The 20319-nt window shown below is 48.0% G+C and overlaps 2 protein-coding genes across 3 annotated transcripts; one reads left to right on the top strand and one right to left on the bottom strand.

The window, feature by feature from the left end:
• Positions 1–6235: 6235 nt before the first annotated feature.
• Positions 6236–13596, bottom strand: MRPS2 (mitochondrial ribosomal protein S2). Of its 2 annotated transcripts, none has more exons than XM_081339769.1 (4): positions 13534–13596; positions 11732–11839; positions 11454–11583; positions 6236–8380 (listed from the first exon to the last, which is right to left on the bottom strand). In XM_081339769.1, the coding sequence occupies exons 1-4, from the start codon at positions 13562–13564 to the stop codon at positions 7771–7773; spliced, it is 879 nt and encodes a 292-aa protein (XP_081195895.1). In that variant the 5' UTR covers positions 13565–13596; the 3' UTR covers positions 6236–7770. The 2 variants fall into 2 exon arrangements, with proteins under 2 accessions (XP_081195895.1, XP_081195896.1); XM_081339770.1 differs by lacking the exon at positions 13534–13596 and adding an exon at positions 13078–13409.
• A 1854-nt stretch (positions 13597–15450) lies between these two features.
• PIERCE1 (piercer of microtubule wall 1) lies at positions 15451–19408 on the top strand. Its single transcript, XM_081339451.1, has 3 exons — positions 15451–16221; positions 17848–17926; positions 19174–19408. The coding sequence occupies exons 1-3, from the start codon at positions 16070–16072 to the stop codon at positions 19360–19362; spliced, it is 420 nt and encodes a 139-aa protein (XP_081195577.1). The 5' UTR covers positions 15451–16069; the 3' UTR covers positions 19363–19408.
• Positions 19409–20319: the final 911 nt, after the last annotated feature.

Genomic DNA, 20319 nt, shown 5'->3' on the forward strand with positions numbered 1-20319 from the left:
CAGGGCACTGTGCTGCATCACATAGTCCCGGCTGGGACGTTACCTGGTATGGTACCTAGCTGCCTCCTGTCTCAATGTTTCTAATCCACAGCATGCGAACGGCAGCAGACAGTAAGCGGGTGCATGGGAACCCCAAACAAATGTTCCGGGGCAGGGCTTTTCAACCTTTTCACCCATTGTACCACTTTTAGGATAAGGCAACGTCTGAGTACCGCCAGTCGCCCAACAAGGTGTCAAAAACTTGACCAAAAAAAAAAGTAAAAAAAAAAAATGATAAAAGTACAGGTAGTCCTCGACTTACAACAATTCGCTTAGTGACCAAAGTTACGACGGCACTGAAAAAAGTGACTTCTGACCCTTTTTCCCACTTATGACTGTTGCAGCATCCCCAGGGTCATGTGATTTACATTTGGATGCTTAGCAACTGATTCATACTTATGACGGTCACAGGGTCATATGATCACTTTTTGCAACTTTTGACAAGCAAAGTTAATGGGTGGGGGGGGAGTCATCACTCAAGATTGCAGGGTGCCTATGTTTGGGGGGGAATCCATGGGTCTCTGGTGGAGGGGGGTGGGACTGGGGTGGGTGCCCTCCTTCCTCCCTCTCTCCCATTGTCTCTTCCTTCCTTCTTCCCTCCCATTGTCCAGCACTACGTCGCCCAGACCCCAGTCTGTAAAAAAATCAGACTGTGCCTCCGGCTGCAGCTTCTCCTCCAATTGGTCCCGCTTTCCCTGCACAGACCAAATGGGAGATCCACTCCAGGTTTTCCAGCCAGCCCGGCCAGTTCCTGAGTCAAAGGCGTCCTGGGTTACCACACCTTCGGACTATAAGATGCACCCTCGTTTCCCCCACACACTTTGGGGGGGGGGGGAGAAAAAGTGCGTTTTATGGTCCGAAAAATACGGTAATTCAATTTTCCCTGTCTTAAAGAATGCACAATCTGCCAAGAACAATTTTTGTGAAATTATTACAGCATCAAAACTCATTTGAACACTTACAATGTTACAGTACAATCTTACCTTTCACAGCTCATTTTAAACATCTGTTCAAGAGCCAGCATCACGTGCCTGTAAACAAAGTAGTTTAATTTACTGGTGGGACAATATTGGAAGGATAGTTTGCCCACTGTAGAAGAATAGGTGTTTAAAGTTTCGAATCTTGCAGAAATGTCTAAGATTTCTGCTTATCTGAAGGATCATTCACAGGAAAGATATATTTCAGTTTGGAGGAGATGGATAAATTATATTCAAAACAAATATGGGACTAAAAAAGTACCATTTAGCTTATGAGTAGATTTTAGTGGGATATTGTTATTGGTACGTTGTTGGTAGTTATGTTAAAAGAGAGTTAAAGCGCATTATGAATTTGGTTAATTGTATATTATGCATATTTTTTATTTAGAATATGATTATTGTAACTATAATCCTGTATTTAGCTCTGGGAAGTGGGGGGGGGGAAAGTGGGTGGGTTTGGGGTGGGAGGGATTTGGGGATATATTGTAAAATTTTGTTTTTCTAAAACTCATAAAAAAGTGGTTTAATTTGGATTCAAATTGCTGTGTCAATGATTCAACAAAAACACATTTTGAAAATTCCTAACATCATGGATGAACTGAAATCTCATAAATACTCCAAGACTGACTTGCATTTTCTTAAGTTAAAAGGACAAGTGAAGTATTAGAAACGGTAGTGTGTGTTCCTGTTCATTGGGGGGGGGGAGGAGAAAGGTGAACTTAATAGCCTTGGAAATAGTTTACACACACAGTCCTCCTTTCCTGGCATCCAATCCAGATATAAATATTTGGGAATCAACCCCTACAAAGGATCAAAAGACAACTTGCAATTTTGTCAGGCTAGTAATCATTCTGAGTGCCCACCCATCAGAGCACTGAGCGTAGACCTAGCCCGCTTCTCTGTGCCACCTACTGACACAAGCACAGCACAGAAGCCATGCCTGCAACGCCTGTAGGGGCAGCCCCCAACCCCAGGGATGCCTTGAAGAACAGGACAATCTGCAGGTGCCTCCCTTGCGGTCACTCAAGTACACTCATTCCCTCTCCTCTTTTATACTCTCTCATTTTGCCATGAAGCTCCACGAGCCCCCTCCTGTGAGCTGGCCTTACCAGCCGGTTACTTCCAAAAAGTTGGTTAGCTGGAACAGCTGCACGTGCAACACCTGGATGGGCAACGGATCTCCCAGGAAGTCAGACTCATCCCTGCTCAAGCAAGGACCTCCTGGACACATGGAGGCTTCAATCCTACAACGGAATGAAAAAGAAAAAGTGAGACCAAACCAGCCATTCACACCCACAATTATTTATAACCCAAGTGGGGCTCATAGTAGCACAAACACTTGGAGAAACTTAATGGCACCAGAGGCTAAGACAAGAAATGATGGAAAGTGATCGAGGAGAGAAGCAACCTGGAATTAAGGAGAAACTTCCTAACAGGGAGGACAATTAACTGGTGGAACAGAAGTTGCCTCCAGAAATCATGGACGCTCCATCACTGGAGGTTTTAAAGAGAGTGGACAAGCCACTTGTCTACTCTCCTTCTACTCATTCTCCTACCACTACTCCCTACTCTACTCCACCTCTCCTCCTACTCAACTTCTCCTACCCTCTCTACTCTCCTACTCCCCCCTACTTCTACTCCCTATTCTACCCACCTCTCCTACTCAACTTCCACTCCTACCCTACCACTGCTCCCTACTCTACTCCAACTCTCCTACTCAACCTCTACTCCTACCTTACTCTCTATTCCGAAGGCAGGCGAGACCGTTTCTAGCCTTCCTCCCTTTGGAGACAAGGGCTGCAGTTCCGCCCGCCCACCAGCCCTGCTGGTGGCCCCGCCATACCGGAGCAGGCGGAGGGTTCCCCGTTTCCCCCTCCCGAGCGCACCAAACAGGACCAGGCCCTTCGAAGGCGACCCCCCCCCCGAAGAAGACAGGGCAAAAGCCGCGAGGGGGTGGGGGGGAACCCACGCCGCTTCATCCTCCGCCCCCCCTCAGCAAGTCCCCGCGACGTGGGGAAAATAGCTGTGCATGGATTGCTTACATATATAAACATACATACACTAATAATAATAATAATAATAAACCTTTATTGTCAAAGTACAACATGTGTACATTGAGATTAGCTGAGCCTGCCCCCCCCCCGTGCTCTCTCCCCCCAACACACAGTGACAACAAACCCTCCATCCCACCACACCATGTGAACCAACTACACCACACACCGGCCTCCCAAGTCAATACATACATACACACACATATATACACGCAGTTTGGTCCGTGTGTGTGTGTGTGTGTATAATATATATATACGTATATATACATACATATACATATATACATATATACATATACATGCATATATACATATACATACATATATATGTGTTTTCTGAGGTTTTCGCGGGTGTTTGTATGTGGATCTTTGGTCATTCGGGTTTTTTCCCGCGTAGAATTGAAGGTGTAGGAGCAACGTTTCGACGGAATCCCATCCGTCATCCTCAGGCTGGTGGCTTCAGCTTCCTTCTTCCAGCCTGAGGATGACGGATGGGATTCTGTCGAAACGTTGCTCCTACACCTTCAATTCTACGCGGGGAAAAAACCCGAATGACCAAAGATCCACATACATATACATACATACATACATACATACATACATACATACATATATATATATATATAGACACACACACATACACACGCAGTTTTGGTCCCGGTTCTGGATTCCGATCCTGCTGTGCCAGGGTGGGTGGGGGTGGTGGAAGCCCACCCACCCCCGCGCTGCTTGAATTGCAAGCGGCAGAGACCTGCGGCTCTGCCTTTCCGCTTCACCCGGCTTCGCGCCGCGAAGGCAGCCGACCCCGTCTTCCCCAGCCGGCTGAGGAGGATGGGAGCTGCAGTTCCCACCCCGCTTGCACCGTCCCGACGCCGCCAGCAGCGCCCTCCGAACGGCTTCGCAGCGACCAGCCACCCACTCACCTGCCGAACCCGGCAAGAAACGGCCGCAGCCACGCGGGTCTTCGGCTTATATAGAGAGAGGAAGTGGGCGGAGCCACCGAGCAGCGCGCGCGACTCGACGGAAAACCTCGAGGAACAAAAAGTCTCCCGCTTCGCCAGCTTTTTTTTTTATTATTATTTTTAGACTTGACCGTTCAGATGGGAGGAACTACGGAGAGTTCTCGACTTACGAGCACAACAGAGCCCAAAGTTTACGTCGTTAAGAGAGAGTTAAGTAAAGTTGCCCCACTTTAACGACCTTTCTTGTCACAGCTGCTAAGTGAAGCGCAGAAGTTCTTAAATTAGTCAAGTTAAGTGACTTCCCCTTTGAATCTGCTCGCCTGGAGGTCACAAAAAAGTGACCACGCGACCCTGGGACACTGCGACCGTCATAAATATGAGTCAGTTGCTAATTGTCTGAAATTTGATCAGGTGACCAGGAGGGCGTTGCAATGGTCCAAGTGTGAAAAGCGTTCAAGAAGCTTGGATTGAGAAGCAAAACATTTTCTTCTTCTTCCTCAAGGAAAAAACAGCCCAGTTGCCTTTTGAAAAAAAAAAGCACTATAATCTGGATGGCCAAGAACCTCCACAGGCACTTCAACAAATGGTTGTTGAGATCTACCTTAGAGGCATAAACGTTAAACACCTGAATAGAGAATGAGAAGTGGATGACCCAGAGCTGAAGGGCTCTCTAACAGGGGTCTTCAAACTTGGCCCTTTTATGACTTGTGGACTTCAACTCCCAGAATTCCTCAGACAGCATAGCTAGCTGAGGACTTCTGGGAGTTGAAGTCCACAAGTCATAAAAGGGCCAAGTTGGCTGAGGACTTCTGGGAGTTGAAGTCCACAAGTCATAAAAGGGCCAAGTTGGCTGAGGACTTCTGGGAGTTGAAGTCCACAAGTCATAAAAGGGCCAAGTTGGCTGAGGAATTCTGGGAGTTGAAGTCCACAAGTCATAAAAGGGCCAAGTTGGCTGAGGAATTCTGGGAGTTGAAGTCCACAAGTCATAAAAGGGCCATGTGGGCTGAGGACTTCTGGGAGTTGAAGTCCACAAGTCATAAAAGGGCCAAGTCGGCTGAGGAATTCTGGGAGTTGAAGTCCACAAGTCATAAAAGGGCCAAGTCGGCTGAGGAATTCTAGGAGTTGAAAGTCCACAAGTCATAAAAGGGCCACGTTGGCCGAGGAATTCTGGGAGTTGAAGTCCACAAGTCATAAAAGGGCCAAGTTGGCCGAGGAATTCTGGGAGTTGAAGTCCACAAGTCATAAAAGGGCCAAGTTGGCCGAGGAATTCTGGGAGTTGAAGTCCACAAGTCATAAAAGGGCCAAGTTTGAAGGCCCCTATCTATAAGGACCTGCCCCAGCTGTCCCTCTCAGGAAACTCCCACTCTTGACGCCATGTGGTTGATCAAAAGAACTTTTACTGAGAAACCGTCACTGCAGTAAAACCAAGCGGAATCTAACATCCCCGCAGAAAGCAACAAGCTGTTGTTTCCCACTTTGAAACCCAATCCCCCTGACCAGCCTACCGGCAGCCCACACAAGTGCCCCGAGTTTATTTTGAGAACACTGAAGCGCTAGACAGATAAGGGTTCATCTTCAGGGCAAAGCGACCTTGGAGTCAGGCTGGAGTCTGTCTGTCTCCGAAGCCAATTCCCCTAATTCCCAAGCATCTATGACAGGGCTCTTCAAACTCGGCCCTTTGATGACTTGTGGACTTCAACTCCCAGCATGGCTGGCTGAGGAATTCTGGGAGTTGAAGTCCTCAAGTCATCAAAGGGCCACGTTTGAAGACCCCTGGTGTAGGGTCTTACAGCAAAAGCCAAAGTATGCAAAGAGGAGAAACCCAACAGCCGTCTCTTTGTGGTGCTTTAATGGGGAAGCTGGTGTTGGCTGCCTTGACGGGGCCTTCCAGTTTTCTAGGGCTTGGCAGAGCAATGCTCTTCTGCACCCGCTAGGAAAGGGGCCAGCATCCGGAACAGCTCTGCATTACGACAGAATTCCCATGGCTGTTCTCTAAAGCTGCTGGACCTCATCCTCTCCTTCGGGAAGAGGGGAGTCCTCCGGTGTAGGGCAAGACCAGGACATGTCTTGGTTCAAAATCTGAATGTCGCCCGTGGCTGAAGTGATCAGCTGGTGGAGGAAGAGAAGAGAAACTGTAGGCAAAATCTTTCCTGGAGGGTGAAGTTCAGAAAGAAACACCCAATTAATGGAGACGTGGCCCTTTGTGGAAATTAAGATTTTATTACTGATTTAGAATTCAAAAACAACCGCAGTGCAGGCAACTTAGAAAAGCAAACCCGTCTTAGAGTGACACTCAGTGACACTCCCGCCCTTTCCAAACTTTGGGTGTTCTCTCCAATTGCTCCATAATTTATTTTTTTAACGATGGAAAAAACAACAACAAAAAAATGCTGGGTGAGAAAAGCTGACCAGAACACCACCCGTTATTTTCTTTCTATCTGAGCAGCTGTGCACATATTTAATCATTCTTTTTTAAAAAAAAATTAAAGAAACGTAAGACAAAATGGCAGTTTCTGCTTTCACAGTGAAAGAGATCTCTCAGGAGCAGAAATAAGTTTCCTGGAAAGTAACTCAAGATTATTTCAAGGAATTGGTGGTGTTTGGCCATGAGATTCCATAAAGATGGAAATGACCATTTTTTGGAGGGGGGGGAAAGTAATATTTTGATGCTGAAAATCCAACTGCTTATTCCTCCCACAGAAAATAAGCAAGCTTATTCATCCAAAATGCGGATGAATGCTCAGAATGCATGTACCAACTCTCGTGAGTTGCGGCTACATACAGATAGTCCTCAACTTATGACCGGCCACTAATCGGCTGTTCAACAGATCCCTCAGAAGACACGACCCAGTCTCAAAGTTGCAACAGCCAGGCGTCTCCCACACTCGTGTTAAGTTTTGGGCGCTCAGCCAACAACCCACGTTTGCAGTCTCCCGCAGTCATGTGACCACATTTGATGCCATTTTTGCCAAAGCCCAGCATCTACTTCTATTTTTTGGTAAAACACACCCATAAGGGAAAAAAGAAGAAATGTTTGGCTAACAACCACAGCATTCTCTTCACAATTACTGCAAAAAAAGGAGTCAAAATTGGATCGGTCACCTGGGTCCCCATCACAACTTATGACCATAACAGGCAAGCTCCATTACAGTCATAATTCAAGGATTACATGTACATAGTTTGGGGGGGGAGGAAATGGCTTCATCCACCAAATTAAGATAAGAGCTGCCCTCCAGGGAATTAGCCACACAAAAGGATTGCAATTGGTCTCAATTGTATGTTGTGGCTCACTGCCTCTCCAATCCACACTCCTGAATCTGACAAGGGCTGTCTGACAGTCAAGATTTATCTTCTACTACCAAGCTGTGATGTGGAAACCAATGAACAAGGAAGACCAAATACCGTCCAGATAACAATTTATCCCCGGCGCTTCAGCTGCCAATTCTGGCGCGTTTGGTGCAGCTTGACGTCCAGTGACATTCGTAATTTTTAAAAAGGGCAACTCAAAAGGTGTAGAGAAGACTGAAGTGGTAACGTAAAGCGGGTGGCGTCAACATAGAACAGAATTGGGGTGGGGGGTGGGGGAACCCCTGGCCCTCCAGAGGATTAACTACAGGTCGCAGCGCCCCTAATGGTTAATGGGAAGGGAGGCTGTGATCTGCAACCTCTGTTTCCCAACCTTGTAGTAGAGGGTGGCTGAAGAAAAGGAGATTCAGTCCAGCGGATACGTAGACACAAATCCTAGCTTGAGGAGCCAGAATGCTCTTTCTCCTCATCCTCCCTCGCCATCGGGCGCTGGAGGGTGCCCGTGGGGCGGGCCGACTTCTTCTGCAGCCGGAATAAAGCCTCGAGGTGCCTCCTCTTCTCCTTGGCCCTCAGGATGGTGGTCTTGAAGAGCGACAAGTAAAGATGGATGGCCGAGGGGCTGTCGTCGTTCCCCGGAATGGGGTAGGTGATGAGGGAGGGGTTGCCATTGGTGTCCACCACGGCCACTGTGGGGATGCTCATCTTGGCCGCATCCCGGATGGCCAGGTGGGGCTCAAAGACGTTGTTGAAAGTGTTGAGGAAGATCAGGAGGTCCGGCAGGCGGACTCCGGCCCCGTACTGGATGGGGGCGTTGGTCAGCAACCCGCCCTGCCAGTAGCGGGTGTGGGCGTACTCCCCGCACTCCTTGGCCACCGTCTCCACCCGGTGGGCAGTCTGGCGATGGCGGCTGACAAAGAGGAGGATGCCTTTGCGGAAGGCGACGTGGGCCGTGAAGTTGAGGGCCAGCTGGAGGTGCTGCGCCGTCTGCTCCAGGTCAATGATGTCGTGGTCCAAGCGGCAGCCGAAGAGATACGGCGCCATGTATCTGCGGAGGAAAGCGCCAGACTCACTGGGGGGGGGGCTCTGAAACCGCCCCCCAGGCTAGATCAAGAGGCAACAAGGACCACAGGCCGATTTGAGGATCCCCCCCTCCCGGTGAGAGAGCAGACGACTGTACAGGTAGTCCTCAACGTACATCACAATTCAGCCCGAAAACTTACATTGCCGAGTGGAAGATTTGTCAAGGTGAGTTTTGCCCCGTTTTATGACTTTTCTTGCCTCGGTTGTTAAGTGAATCACTGCAGTCGTTAAAAGTTAGTAAAAGCAAGTCTGGCTTCTTCCCCCCGTAGACTCTGCTTGTCAGAAGGTCACAAAAGGGGATCACACGACCCCAGGACGTTGCGGCCGTCGTAAATATGAACCAGTTACCGAACATCCGAATTTTGATCACAAGATCAGTCGTACGTGCAAAACAGTCGTTAAGTCACTTTTTTCACTGCTGTTGTGACTTTGAATGGTCACTAAATGAACTGTAGTGGGAAGAGGGTCTGGGCCAGGGGTGGGCAACCTTGGCTCTTTTATGACTCGTAGACTTCAACTCCCAGAATTCCTGGGCCAGCCATGCTGAGGGGAAAGGGAGAGTTTCCAAGCTGAGCCATGCTGGCTCATGAATTCTGGGAGTTGAAGTCCACAAGTCATAAAAGAGACAAGGTTGCCTAACCCTGGTCTGGGCCTTGAAGCACAAGGGGAAGAATAGCTACCAAGACAGATAGCAGAAATTTAAGTATAGGACAGGAACGTAACCATGAAGGTCTCTCAGCAAGACCCACCCCCTCGTTGTCACAAAGGTAAAAGCCAGGTGGGGGACGCACATGGAGATGTGCAAGGTCAGTCTGAAGTAATATTGATCCGTGGGGCTTTGCTTTCCTATAGTCCAGCCCACCTTGAAGGGCTAAGAATAACCCAAAAAGCAATGGGACTCGTTACCTCCTTCCCCAAGGCCGTTCACACATACATTACGGGTAGCTGATGAATAAAATGGCTGCTTGATGATCATTTGAAGTGACAACAGGATCAAAGTTACTTACAACCCGGCCTCGGTCAACAGGCGCACTTGGGGAATTTGGCAACGGGCTTGCGTTTACAACGGGTTGCAGCGTCCCGTGGTCGTATGATCCCACTTTGCGAATTCTTTGCCATTTCCGTCAGACCCAGCTGGGTTCAAACTTACGACCATGTGATTTGCTTAACGGCCATTGGAAAAAAGGAAGTTGTAGAACTGAGCGTGGTTACAGGGTGACTCGACGTACAGCCACAACAATTGACAACAAATTTCTGAGCTTATTTCTGGTGATCGGTCGAAAACTACTTGTACAGCTCTCGTATTCCGTTTCACCAGGTGGGAAATGCTGAGCTTTTGCAAAGGGGCCGAATCAACCAGCCAGCCAGTGCTTCCCAAACCTGGGTCAATCATCCAAAATTGAGTAAAAATTGACTTGAAAGAGTTTTACCTACATTGGTAAAAATGACTTTCTGACAAGCAGTTTGGGGTAATGAAGGAAAAGGTTTGGAAAGCAGCGACCTAAGCAATGCGGGTTGGGTGAGACCCCCGGCCCCTCTCATCCAGCAGCCTGTTTTCAGAGTGGCCAGCCATCTGTGCCAGGAAGCCCACCATATATCTACCCATCACTTACACACCGAAAGTCCCAACTTAATTTTGTTGTGAATTACACAATGCTCAGCGGGTTAGGACACTGAGCTTGTCAATCAGAAGGTCGGCAGTTTGGCGGGTCGAAGAAAGAGTGCCGTGTAACAGCGTGAGCTACTCGTGTCAGCTTCTGCCAACCTAGCAGTTCGAAAGCACGTAAAAATGCAAGTGGAAAAATAGGGACCACTACGGTGGGAAGGTAACAGTGTTCCGTGCGCCTTTGGCGTCTAGTCATGCCAGCCACATGACCACGGAGACGTACAGGGACAAGCGCTGGCTCTTCGGCTTTGAAACGGAGATGAGCACCGGCCCCTAGAGTTGGAAACGACTAGCAAGCATGTGCGGGGGAAACTTTACCTTTACACAACACCAATAAAGATATTCTATTCTATTCTATTCTGTTGTTGTTAGCTGCGAAGTCATGTCCGACCCATTGCGACCCTATGGACAACGTTCCTCCAGGCCTTCCTGTCCTCTACCATCTTCTGGAGTCCATTTAAGCTCACGCTTACTGCTTCAGTGACTCCATCCAGCCACCTCATTCTCTGTCGTTTCTATTCTATTCTATTCCATTCCATTCCATATTTTCTATTCTATTCTATTTTATTCCATTCCATTCCATATTTTCTATTCTATTCTATTCTATTCTATTCTATTCTATTCTATTCTATTCTATTCTATTCTATTCTATTCTATTCTATTCTATTCTATTCCATATTTTCTATTCCATTCCATTCCATTCCATTCCATATTTTCTATTCTCTTCGAGCTCTCTGGCCCAGGCTGAGAATTTTAATTTTAATTTTAATTGGGGTTTTTTTTACTTTTTCAGGGACTGTTGTAATTATTTTTAATTGTTTTTAACTTTTGTATTTCTTGTTTTAAATACCCTGTAAACCGCCCTGAGTCCTGCGGGAAAGGGCGGTATATAAATCCAAATAAATAAATAAATGAATGAATGAATGAATGAATGAATGAATAAATAAATAAATAAATATTCTATTCTATTCTGTTCTTTCTGTTCTGTTCTATTCTTTCTATTTCCTATATTCTATATTCTACTCTACTCTACTCCTCTATCCCTATCCCTATTCTAAGTGAATCTCAAGAAAATCTGAGGACAATCCTAGTTAGAAAAGCAGGAAAGCTGGGTGAGCAATGCCTGGCTCTGAAGGTCTGATCCAAAGGCTGGATTCAAACAACGTGCCAGCCCAGGCTACAGTGGGTGGCGCCATGGTTGTGGGAATGAGGTTACAAAATCTGCATGCTGCCTGTTAAGCCCATCCGGGTTTATTTCTTTGGACCTAACCAAAAACACGGCAACTATGTTTTGGCAATCCGGGCTGAGAGTCGAGCGCTTTGTGTGAACCCAGCCAGGGAGTTTGCTTTGTCGTGGTTTGCAAGGACTGACCTGTGGCGGCTGCTCTTCTTGTGGCCGAGGTGGACTCGAGCATCAAAGAGCTCCTGCACCGAAAAGAGCTCCTGCAGATTGAAAAAATCTGCATGCTTCAACGGCTCCTGCAGAAGCCTCTCCTCAATATCTGCAAGAGGAACCAAGCACAGCTTGAAGGAGAAGCATCAGAATCAGACCTCAGTTTCCCCACAGGCAAGCACGCAGCTACCAGCTCCGCACCGGCTTCCTTCTCCCACGCCGCTTTCCTCAGAGCCTCCAGCCCTGGAGAGACTTACCATCCTCTGGCCGACTCCTTGCCACAACCGGGAGGGTCCCATGGTGCCTCAGCAGGCCGGACGTGGACCTCACGACAGGCCCACACCTGCTGGGCCGAAGAAGGGCTGCTGCGGGGGAGAGGAAGAAGGCGAGGGGTGAAGGGGGGGGTGAGGAAAAGCAGGAGACGCCTCTGCAGTCCAACTTGTCTTATGTCAATCACAGGAATAGGGGTGTGTGTGTGACAGATAAAGAGTTTTTGTGAACCCCAAAACCGTAGGGATTCTTGAAGATTGCCATACCGCAGCGTCCCCCCCCCTTGCCTGCTTTAAGATGCTGAACTTCAGGCTGGAGGGGGATTCTGGGAGACAGAGTCCAGCATCTCAAAGTGGGCAGGCTGGGCAAATAATTTAATTTAATTTATTGATTTAATTTAATTTATTGAATTTATATACCGCCCTTTCCCGAAGGACTCAGGGCGGTTTACAGGGTATAATTTTAAAACATTAATACAAAAATTAAGACCAATTTAAAAAAGATTAAACTAAGTCCCTGCAACATGTAAAACCCCAGTTAAAACCCAATTAAAACTCAGCCTGAGCCGGAAAGCTCGAAGAGCCAGGTCTTCAGGTCTCGGCGGAATGATCGAAGGTCGGGGGCAGTCCTAAGCTCCACAGGCAGCTGGTTCCAGAGGGCAGGCGCCCCCACAGAGAAGGCCCTCCCCCTGGGTGTCATCCGCCGGCATTCTTTGACGGGCGGCACCCTGAGAAGACCCTCCCTGTGGGAGCGCATAGGACGAAGGGAGCTTGATGCCGGCAGCAGGTGTTCCCTCAAATATCCTGGACCCAAGCCATATAGGGCTATATAGGTCATCACCAGCACCTTGAATCTCACCCGGAGGGCAACCGGAAGCCAATGCAGCTCGTGGAGCAGAGGTGTTACATGGGAGTAACGGGAAACTCCCATCACAACTCGCGCGGCTGCATTTTGTACCAGTTGCAGCCTCCGAGTGGTCCTCAAGGGCAGCCCCATGTAGAGAGTCCCAGGGCTAGGCAACCTTGGCTCTTTTATGGCTCTTGGACTTCAACTCCCAGAATTCCTGAGCCAGCCGTGCTGAGGGGAAAGGGAGAGGTTTCCAAGCTGAGCCACGCTGGCTCAGGCATTCTGGGAGTTGAAGTCCAGGAGTCATAAAAGAGCCAAATGTTGCCTACCCCTGTCCTAGACTTACAACAGCTTACCTAGTAATGCTTCAGAGTTGCAACCTCAGCGAAAAATGCTGATGCGACGGTATTTCTCACACTTAACGACCACCGCAGCAGCATCCCCACGGTCAGGCGACCCAAATTCAGACCCTTGGCAACTGACTCACACTTATGACGGTTGCAGTGTCCCAGGCTCATGCGAACCCCTTCCGCCGAGCAAAGCCCAAGAGGAAAGCCGAGATTCGCTTAGCGACTGCGTAAACAACGGCAGTGGTTCGCTTAACGTCTGCGGCAAGAAAGGTCGCAAAATGGGACCAAACACCGCCCATGTCTCATTTAACGGCAGAGGTTATGGGGCTCAGTCGCGGACGTATGTTGAGGACTACCTGCTTGGGCAAAAGAAGCCAGCCCAAAGCGGCGGGGCCCGGCAGAGAGAGACCCCCCCCCATCACATCGAGGCTCTGCAAGGCACACCCCAGACTCGCCCGGGCCTACAGACCCCCAGCCCTCCCGGCTCCGAAGGCCCCTCTCTTCCGCGGGCCAAGGACCGGAGCCCCGTCCCCGAGCGACCCCGTAGCCATTCCCCCCGCCCGAGCGCCCCCCCCTCCCGCTTCCCCGGCCACCTTTCCGCCACAGGATCCTGGAGGCCGCCATGCTTGGCGCGAGCGCATGCGCACCTGGCTCTCCTTCCGCGCCGGGATGCGGGGCGGGGCGAGCAGCGGTGGCCCCGCCCCCGCCCCCCCCCGGAATGGCTCCGCCCAGCGGCCATGAGTCGGGACGCCCGCTGCAAGAAAAGTGTCTGCAGGCGTCTTCAAACTCGGCCCTTTTATGACTCATGGACTTCAACTCCCAGAATTCCTCAGCCAGCGTGGCTGGCTGAGGAATTCTGGGAGTTGAAGTCCATGAGTCATGAAAGGGCCGAGTTTGAAGACCCATGGTCTAAGGCAGGGGTCTTCAAACTTGACCCTTTTATGACTCATGGACCTCAACTCCCAGAATTCCTCAGCCAGTGTGCCTGGCTGAGGAATTCTGGGAGTTGAACTCCATGAGTCATAAAGCGGCCGAGTTTGAAGACCCATGGTCTAAGGCAGGGGTTTTCAAACTTGACCCTTTTATGACTGGTGGACTTCAACTCCCAGAATTCCTCAGCCAGCATTCCTGGCTGAGGAATTCTGGGAGTTGAAGTCCACCAGTCATAAAAGGGCCAAGTTTGAAGACCCCTGATCTAAGGTCACCTTGGCTCTTTTATGACTGGTGGACTTCAACTCCCAGAATTCCTGAGCCGGCAGGGCTCAGCTTTTGGAAACCTCTCGTTTTCCCCCTCAGCGTGGCCGGCTGAGGGATTCTGGGAGATGAAGTCCACGAGTCGTAAAAGAGCCAAGGTTGCCTACGCCTGGGACTCTAGGACTATTTGCCCAGCCTGCCAACTTTGAGATGCTGGACTCCGTCTCCCAGAATCCCCCTCCAGCCTGAAGTTCAGCATCTTAAAGCAGGCAAGGCGGGGGGGGGGCACTGCGGTATGGCAAACTTCAAGAATCCCTGCAGGTCGTGGTTATCCCAAAGGGGCTTTTTCGGGAGGCAACTGTGGACTTCCTTGCCTTTTTTTCTTTTTCCATTCCCCACCACCCAGTCAAAGCCAAAGAAGCTTCTTGGATGAGAAACGAAACGTCTTCAAAGAAAAAGAAAAAGAAATCCAGTCGCCTCCTGAAAAAAAACCACCTTTGGGTCTGCAAGAGAGCAGCCCAGCTCAGAGAGCACCAAAAGCTTTGGAAGTCTTGTGGGGGGGGGACTGACAGGCATTTTAATTAATTATATTTAGAATTTTTAATTTATTTTGAGTTTTTAATTTTAATTTATTGCACAGATGATTTTAATTTTATTTTTATCTTAATTTCTGTACTTATTATATGTTTTGTTGTTAGCCGCCCTGAGTCCTTCGGGAGATAGGACGGGATATAAATCCCATCAATAAATAAATAAATAAATAATAAATATAAAAAAGCGGAATACAAAAGTTAAAAAAACGATTAAATATTTAGCCCAGTTTAAAACAGTATTAAAACATATTAAAACCCCTACCTATTTTCACATGTGGTGGACTTGTAGAAATATAAAAGCTTTTTGGATTAAAATTTGGTGGAACATTCAAAAGATTTTTAAGAGAAAGATAAAGTTCTCCCTGCAATTGTTTTTATTGGGCATTGTTGTAGATTGTGATGTTAAAGAAACTAACTTGATGTTGAACATGATAACGGCAGCACAGTTACTGGTGGGACAATATTGGAAGAAGGATAGTTTGCCCACTATAGAAGAATGGGTGTTTAAAGTTTCGAATCTTGCAGAAATGTCTAAGATTTCTGCTTATTTGAAGGATCATTCACAGGAAAGATATATTTCAGTTTGGAGGAGATGGATAGATTATATTCAAAACAAATATGGGACCAAAAAGTACCATTTAGCTTATGAGTAGATTTTAGTGGGATATTGTTATTGGTACGTTGTTTGTAGTTATGTTAAAAGAGAGTTAAAGCGCATTATGAATTTGGTTAATTGTATATTATGCATAATTTTTATTTAGAATATGATTATTGTAACTATAATCCTGTATTTAGCTCTGGGAAGTGGGGGGGGGGAAGTGGGTGGGTTTGGGGTGGGAGGGATTTGGGGATATATTGTAAAATTTTGTTTTTGTAAAACTCTTTAATTAAAAAAAAAGAAAAAAAATAAAAAAGACACCTACCCTAACCCATCAGACCAGGTCAGTGGTCGTCTGGTGGACTTCAGCTCCCAGCATTCCTCAGCCAGGCACGCCGGCTGAGGAATTCTGGGAGCTGAAGTCCAGCAGTCATAAAAGGGCCAAGTTTGAAGACACGTTCCCCCCTCCGTCCTACCCCATTTCTGACTGATGGCAGTTTTTTTTTGGGGGGGTGTCAACGTCCTTTGCCTCCCCTCCCCCCCCCCATCAAGGGTCGCCACTCCGGACTGTAGCGTGCAAGCTGCTATTGCTTTAAATGCGCCAGATGATGCCCGACGCGGGTTCCTAGCAACCTGGGCTTGGCATCCTAGCAACCTGGGCTTGGTTTCCTAGCAACCTGGGGCTTGGTTTCCACGCCAAAGCCGGCGCTTGGGTACCGGGCCGGACTCTTCTCTTCCCTTGCCATGGCCGAGGAGGAGCCCGATCCTGAAGCCGCCGTTGCCGCCTTGCGCAGCGCGGAGGAAGGCAGCGCAGCCCAGAGAACCAGCGATCTATACCGGGTGAGCCAGGACTTACCTGCCCGGTTCAACCACCCGGGGTGGTTTCGAGGTTACAGGTGAGTGGAAGGGCCGGAGCCCTTTGGAGCGCCCGCTTGGAGAAGCAGGCGGAGCCCGCGGCTCGCAAGGTCGGGGGGGGGGAGGGTCCTCCGTGGCGGGAGGGAGGGGCGCCTTGGTCCGGTTCGGCCCAGATGGGCGCAAAGCTGCCGACCTGATGGGCCAAAGGACGGGGTCCTGGCCGGGCGGGGAAGGATCGGTTTTAGGTGTTGGCTAAGTGTGATTTGAAAACCTAGCCCAGGGGTCTTCAAACTTGGCCCTTTTATGACTTGTGGACTTCAACTCCCAGAATTCCTCAGCCAGGCACACTGGCTGAGGAATTCTGGGAGTTGAAGTCCACAAGTCATAAAAGGGCCAAGTTTGAAGATCCCTGACCTAGCCACTGTGGGTGGTTAAAAACATTGAACAGAATAACAGAGTTGGAAGATTTATTATTGGGACTTATTATTGGGACTTATATGCCGCCCTAATCTCCTGAAGGACTCCGGGTGGCTAAGAACCATAAAATACAATAATACAAAAGTTAAAAAGAAATTAAATTAATAGCCCCAGTAGAATAAATTAAAATTAAAATTAAGTTAAAAATTAAAAACATAATTAAAATCCCTGTCAGTCTCTAAGCCAGCCTGATGGAAAAGGAGGGTTTTGAGGCCGCGGCGAAAGGACCGGAGATCCGGGGCCATCCGAAGCTCAAGGGGGAGTTGGTTCCCTAGGGTACCTAAGATACCTTGTTAGGTCATCTAGTCCAACCCCACACCCCACCCAAGCAAGCGACCCTAGCCCGTTTCTGATAGTTGGCAGTCCAGTCTCTTCTTGAAAGGCTCCAGTGATGAAGCTCCCACAACATCTGAAGTCAAGTTGATTGTTCTCACTGTCAGAAAATTCCTCCTTATTTCTAGGTTGAATCTCTCCATCAGTTTCCATCCGTTATTCCTTGTCCGACCTTCAGATGCTTCGGATAATAGGTTGACTCCTCCTCTTCTTTGTGGCAGCCCCTCAAATATTGGAACGCTGCTGTCGTGTCTCCCCTGGTCCTTCTCTTCACTAGACTAAACATGCCCAGTTCCTGTAACCGTTCTTCATATGTTTTAGTCTCCAGTCATCTTTGCTGCCCTTCTCTGCACTCTTTCTCTGCACATTGGTACAGGTTAGCAAACCACAGTTCACAGCAGCCACCTGAGTCTTCCAGGAGTGAATGAGGCTGGAAAAGTTTATTTATTATATGCATTTATGAAGTTTATATGCCACCCATCTTGCTGTTCTGCAGCTCTGGGCCACTTGCAATCCAATAAAACAATATTGTAGAATATTGAAAAAGTAATTACAACTTTAATCTAAAATCAATAAAGCTGCACTTTTTTTGTTTAGAGTGAGTGTTTAAGGGGCTTGCAAAGAGCTTACAGAACACAGGTTTAGGCATAACGCTAAAATGCCTTGCCTGTTGAAGACTTCAGTATGTGTGAATGCAACCCGGATGATGAAACCGGTTTCTTTGAGGAAGAAAAACTTTTTCTGAAGAAATAAAAAGGGAAGCGGGCAGTGATTTAGTTTTGGAATTAAAAAAAAGAGCAGACAAGGGAGGAGATCCTAAATGCTTAACCACCTGGCTGAGGTTTTTGTCGTTTCAGAGTGAAAGAGCGCAACCTATTGTTCAGGACGACGAACATGGATTATGGAGCAAAACCTCCAACAGTACACGAGATGCCGGTCAGTATTGAGAGCTAAAGGGAACACTTAAACAACACAATGTACTGTATTTAATAGTAGGATGTCTTATTTTCTGTTCCTTTTATTTTTTTGAGCAGTATATTTGCTCAGCATGGCATGCAATATGCTACAATTTACTACACCTCAAATTCCCTAGTCCTATTTCAGCTTAATTTAGTGTTTTCTCAGCTATTCTCTCTCATATTTTGCAGGGAAAGGTCAGGAGAAACATCCCCTGCCCTCCCATAGAGACAAGCTATATAGAACCAGCTAGCCATATATCCATTGAGGTGCCTTTGATTGTTTCTGGGATCAAAATGGGCTCCAGGAAACAGGCAGGCCGAGAATGTCAGGTTGTAACTCAACAGGTTTGAGGGGTGGTGAAGAAGCCTGCTTGGTAGCCTTATCGTGTAGAATAGAGGTGGGGAACCATGGCCTCTTTATGACTTGTGGACTTCAACTCCCAGAATTCCTGAGCCAGCATGGGGGAACTATTGCCCCTTCATAACTCATGGGCTTCAACTCCCAGAATTCCTGAGCCAGCATGGGGGAACTATGGCCCCTTCATGACTTGTGGACTTCAACTCCCAGAATTCCTGAGCCAGTATGGGGGAACTATGGCCCCCTCATGACTGGTGGACTTCAACTCCCAGAACTCCTGAGCCAGCATGAGGGAACTTTGGCCCCCTCATAACTTGTGGACTTCAACTCCCAGAATTCCTGAGCCAACATGGCTCGGCTTGGAAACCACTCCCTTTCCCCTCAACATGGCTGGCTCAGGAATTCTGGGAGTTGAAGTCCACGAGTCATAAAAGAGCCAAGGTTGCCTACCCCTGGACTAGGCTGACTACCATCCCTGTTCAGTCCTTGACCTCTGTTCCTAAGCATCTGCAAGAGGGCAGGTCTTCTTCCACCATGGAGGTCTCCATTTTATCTCCAGTGGGCCACATTGGGCTGAGAGACAGTGGCCAGTCCAAGTCCTCCAGCGGCCTCACGTGGCTGAGGGGAGAATCTCGGTCTATCTAGCCTCCAATGCCCTATCCAGATTCTTTCAGGTTAGGCTCACCCTTGCAAATTGGGGATTAATCAGGCTATGAACACAAGATCCTACTATCCGGATGGTTGCTCCAGCTAACCCTTTGGGAACTGGCACCTACTGTGAGGCAGACGTGGTTGTCAATGATGCTCCAGATGATTTGAATGGCTTCTTTCCTGATGGCTACCCTCCTCTTTTTGACTCTTGGCAGACCAGCTTCCATGTCAGTCCTCATGCCTTCTCTGATCGTCTCATCAAATTCGGCATGTACAGGAACTATGGCATCAACACCGCCATGGAAAAAAGCTACGTGACTGGTCCCGACAACTTCATCACTTTCCTGGATACCCTCAACTTCCACCCCAGTTACCGAACAAAAGGACCTTCCCTTTCGGAGTAAGGGGCACCAGAAGGCTTCCCGCCCTCCTTTAGCTTTTTACCCTTCTAATGACCAGACTAAAAAAAAATGATTCCTCAATATGAAGAAATGTTTGCAATGCTCCCCTTCCTTGGAAATTTCTTTTCAAAGGTGACCTGTACCACAGAGACTTCAAAATGCTCCTACAGAATCCTGGCTTGTAGCTTGCAAACCGTCTTAGCCTCTTTCTTAATATGATGAGCGTGTTAGAGCAAAATTACTTCTGCCTTAAAAATGTTGGGAATGATCCTGTCTGTGTGCCTGGTTTCAAAATTAGGGCAAGAGCTATTTTGCCAGTCAAAGATGCCACATCTGTCCCACAGCAGCCATAGCAACTAATAGGAGAGAATCTTCGTAGCTCAGAGTTAAACTGTGGGGTCTTTGATGCTCTCTGACGTTGGTGGTTTTCTTGCAGACATCTCATTGTCAGTCTAGCATTGATGATGTTACCTAGTTTGGTAATGACATGTCTGCAAGAAAACTGCCAAGGTCACAGAGCACCAAAGACCCCACAATCCTCCTCCTCCTCCCTCTAAAGCCCACTCTCTTCTAGCCCTGATGATTTATTTATTTATTTATTGATGGGATTTATATCCCGCCCTATCTCCCGAAGGACTCAGGGCGGCTAACAGCAAAACATATAATAAGTACAGAGGTCAAGATAGAAATAAAATTGAGAACATCTGTGCAATAAATTAAATTAGAGAATTTAAGAGATAAATTAAAAATACTAAATATAAATTAAATAAAATGCCTGTCAGTCTAGGTCGGCCTGGTGGAACAGGAGTGTTTTGAGGCCGCGGCGAAAGGATTGGAGGTTTTGGGCCATCCGAAGCTCAGGGGGGAGCTGATTCCATAATGATGTTTCCTAGTTTGGTAATGAAATGTCTGCAAGAAAACCACCTAGCTCAAAGAGAACCAAGGACGCCATAGAAACAG

The sequence above is a fragment of the Vipera berus genome (genome assembly GCF_964194415.1).
Source record: "Vipera berus genome assembly, chromosome: 15".
In the NCBI taxonomy this organism is placed as follows: domain Eukaryota; kingdom Metazoa; phylum Chordata; class Lepidosauria; order Squamata; family Viperidae; genus Vipera; species Vipera berus.

Bases quoted from the DNA above. Each gene is read 5' to 3' on its own strand.
- MRPS2 (XM_081339769.1), bottom strand. From the start codon at position 13,564: ATGGCGGCCTCCAGGATCCTGTGGCGGAAAG. The intron at 11,840-13,533 runs GTGGCCGGGGAA...TCTCCCCCGCAG, and splicing joins CAGGATCCTGTGGCGGAAAG to CAGCCCTTCTTCGGCCCAGC. The intron at 11,584-11,731 runs GTAAGTCTCTCC...TTCCTCTTGCAG, and splicing joins AAGGAGTCGGCCAGAGGATG to ATATTGAGGAGAGGCTTCTG.
- PIERCE1 (XM_081339451.1), top strand. From the start codon at position 16,070: ATGGCCGAGGAGGAGCCCGATCCTGAAGCCGCCGTTGCCGCCTTGCGC. The intron at 16,222-17,847 runs GTGAGTGGAAGG...TTGTCGTTTCAG, and splicing joins GGGTGGTTTCGAGGTTACAG to AGTGAAAGAGCGCAACCTAT. The intron at 17,927-19,173 runs GTCAGTATTGAG...GACTCTTGGCAG, and splicing joins CAACAGTACACGAGATGCCG to ACCAGCTTCCATGTCAGTCC.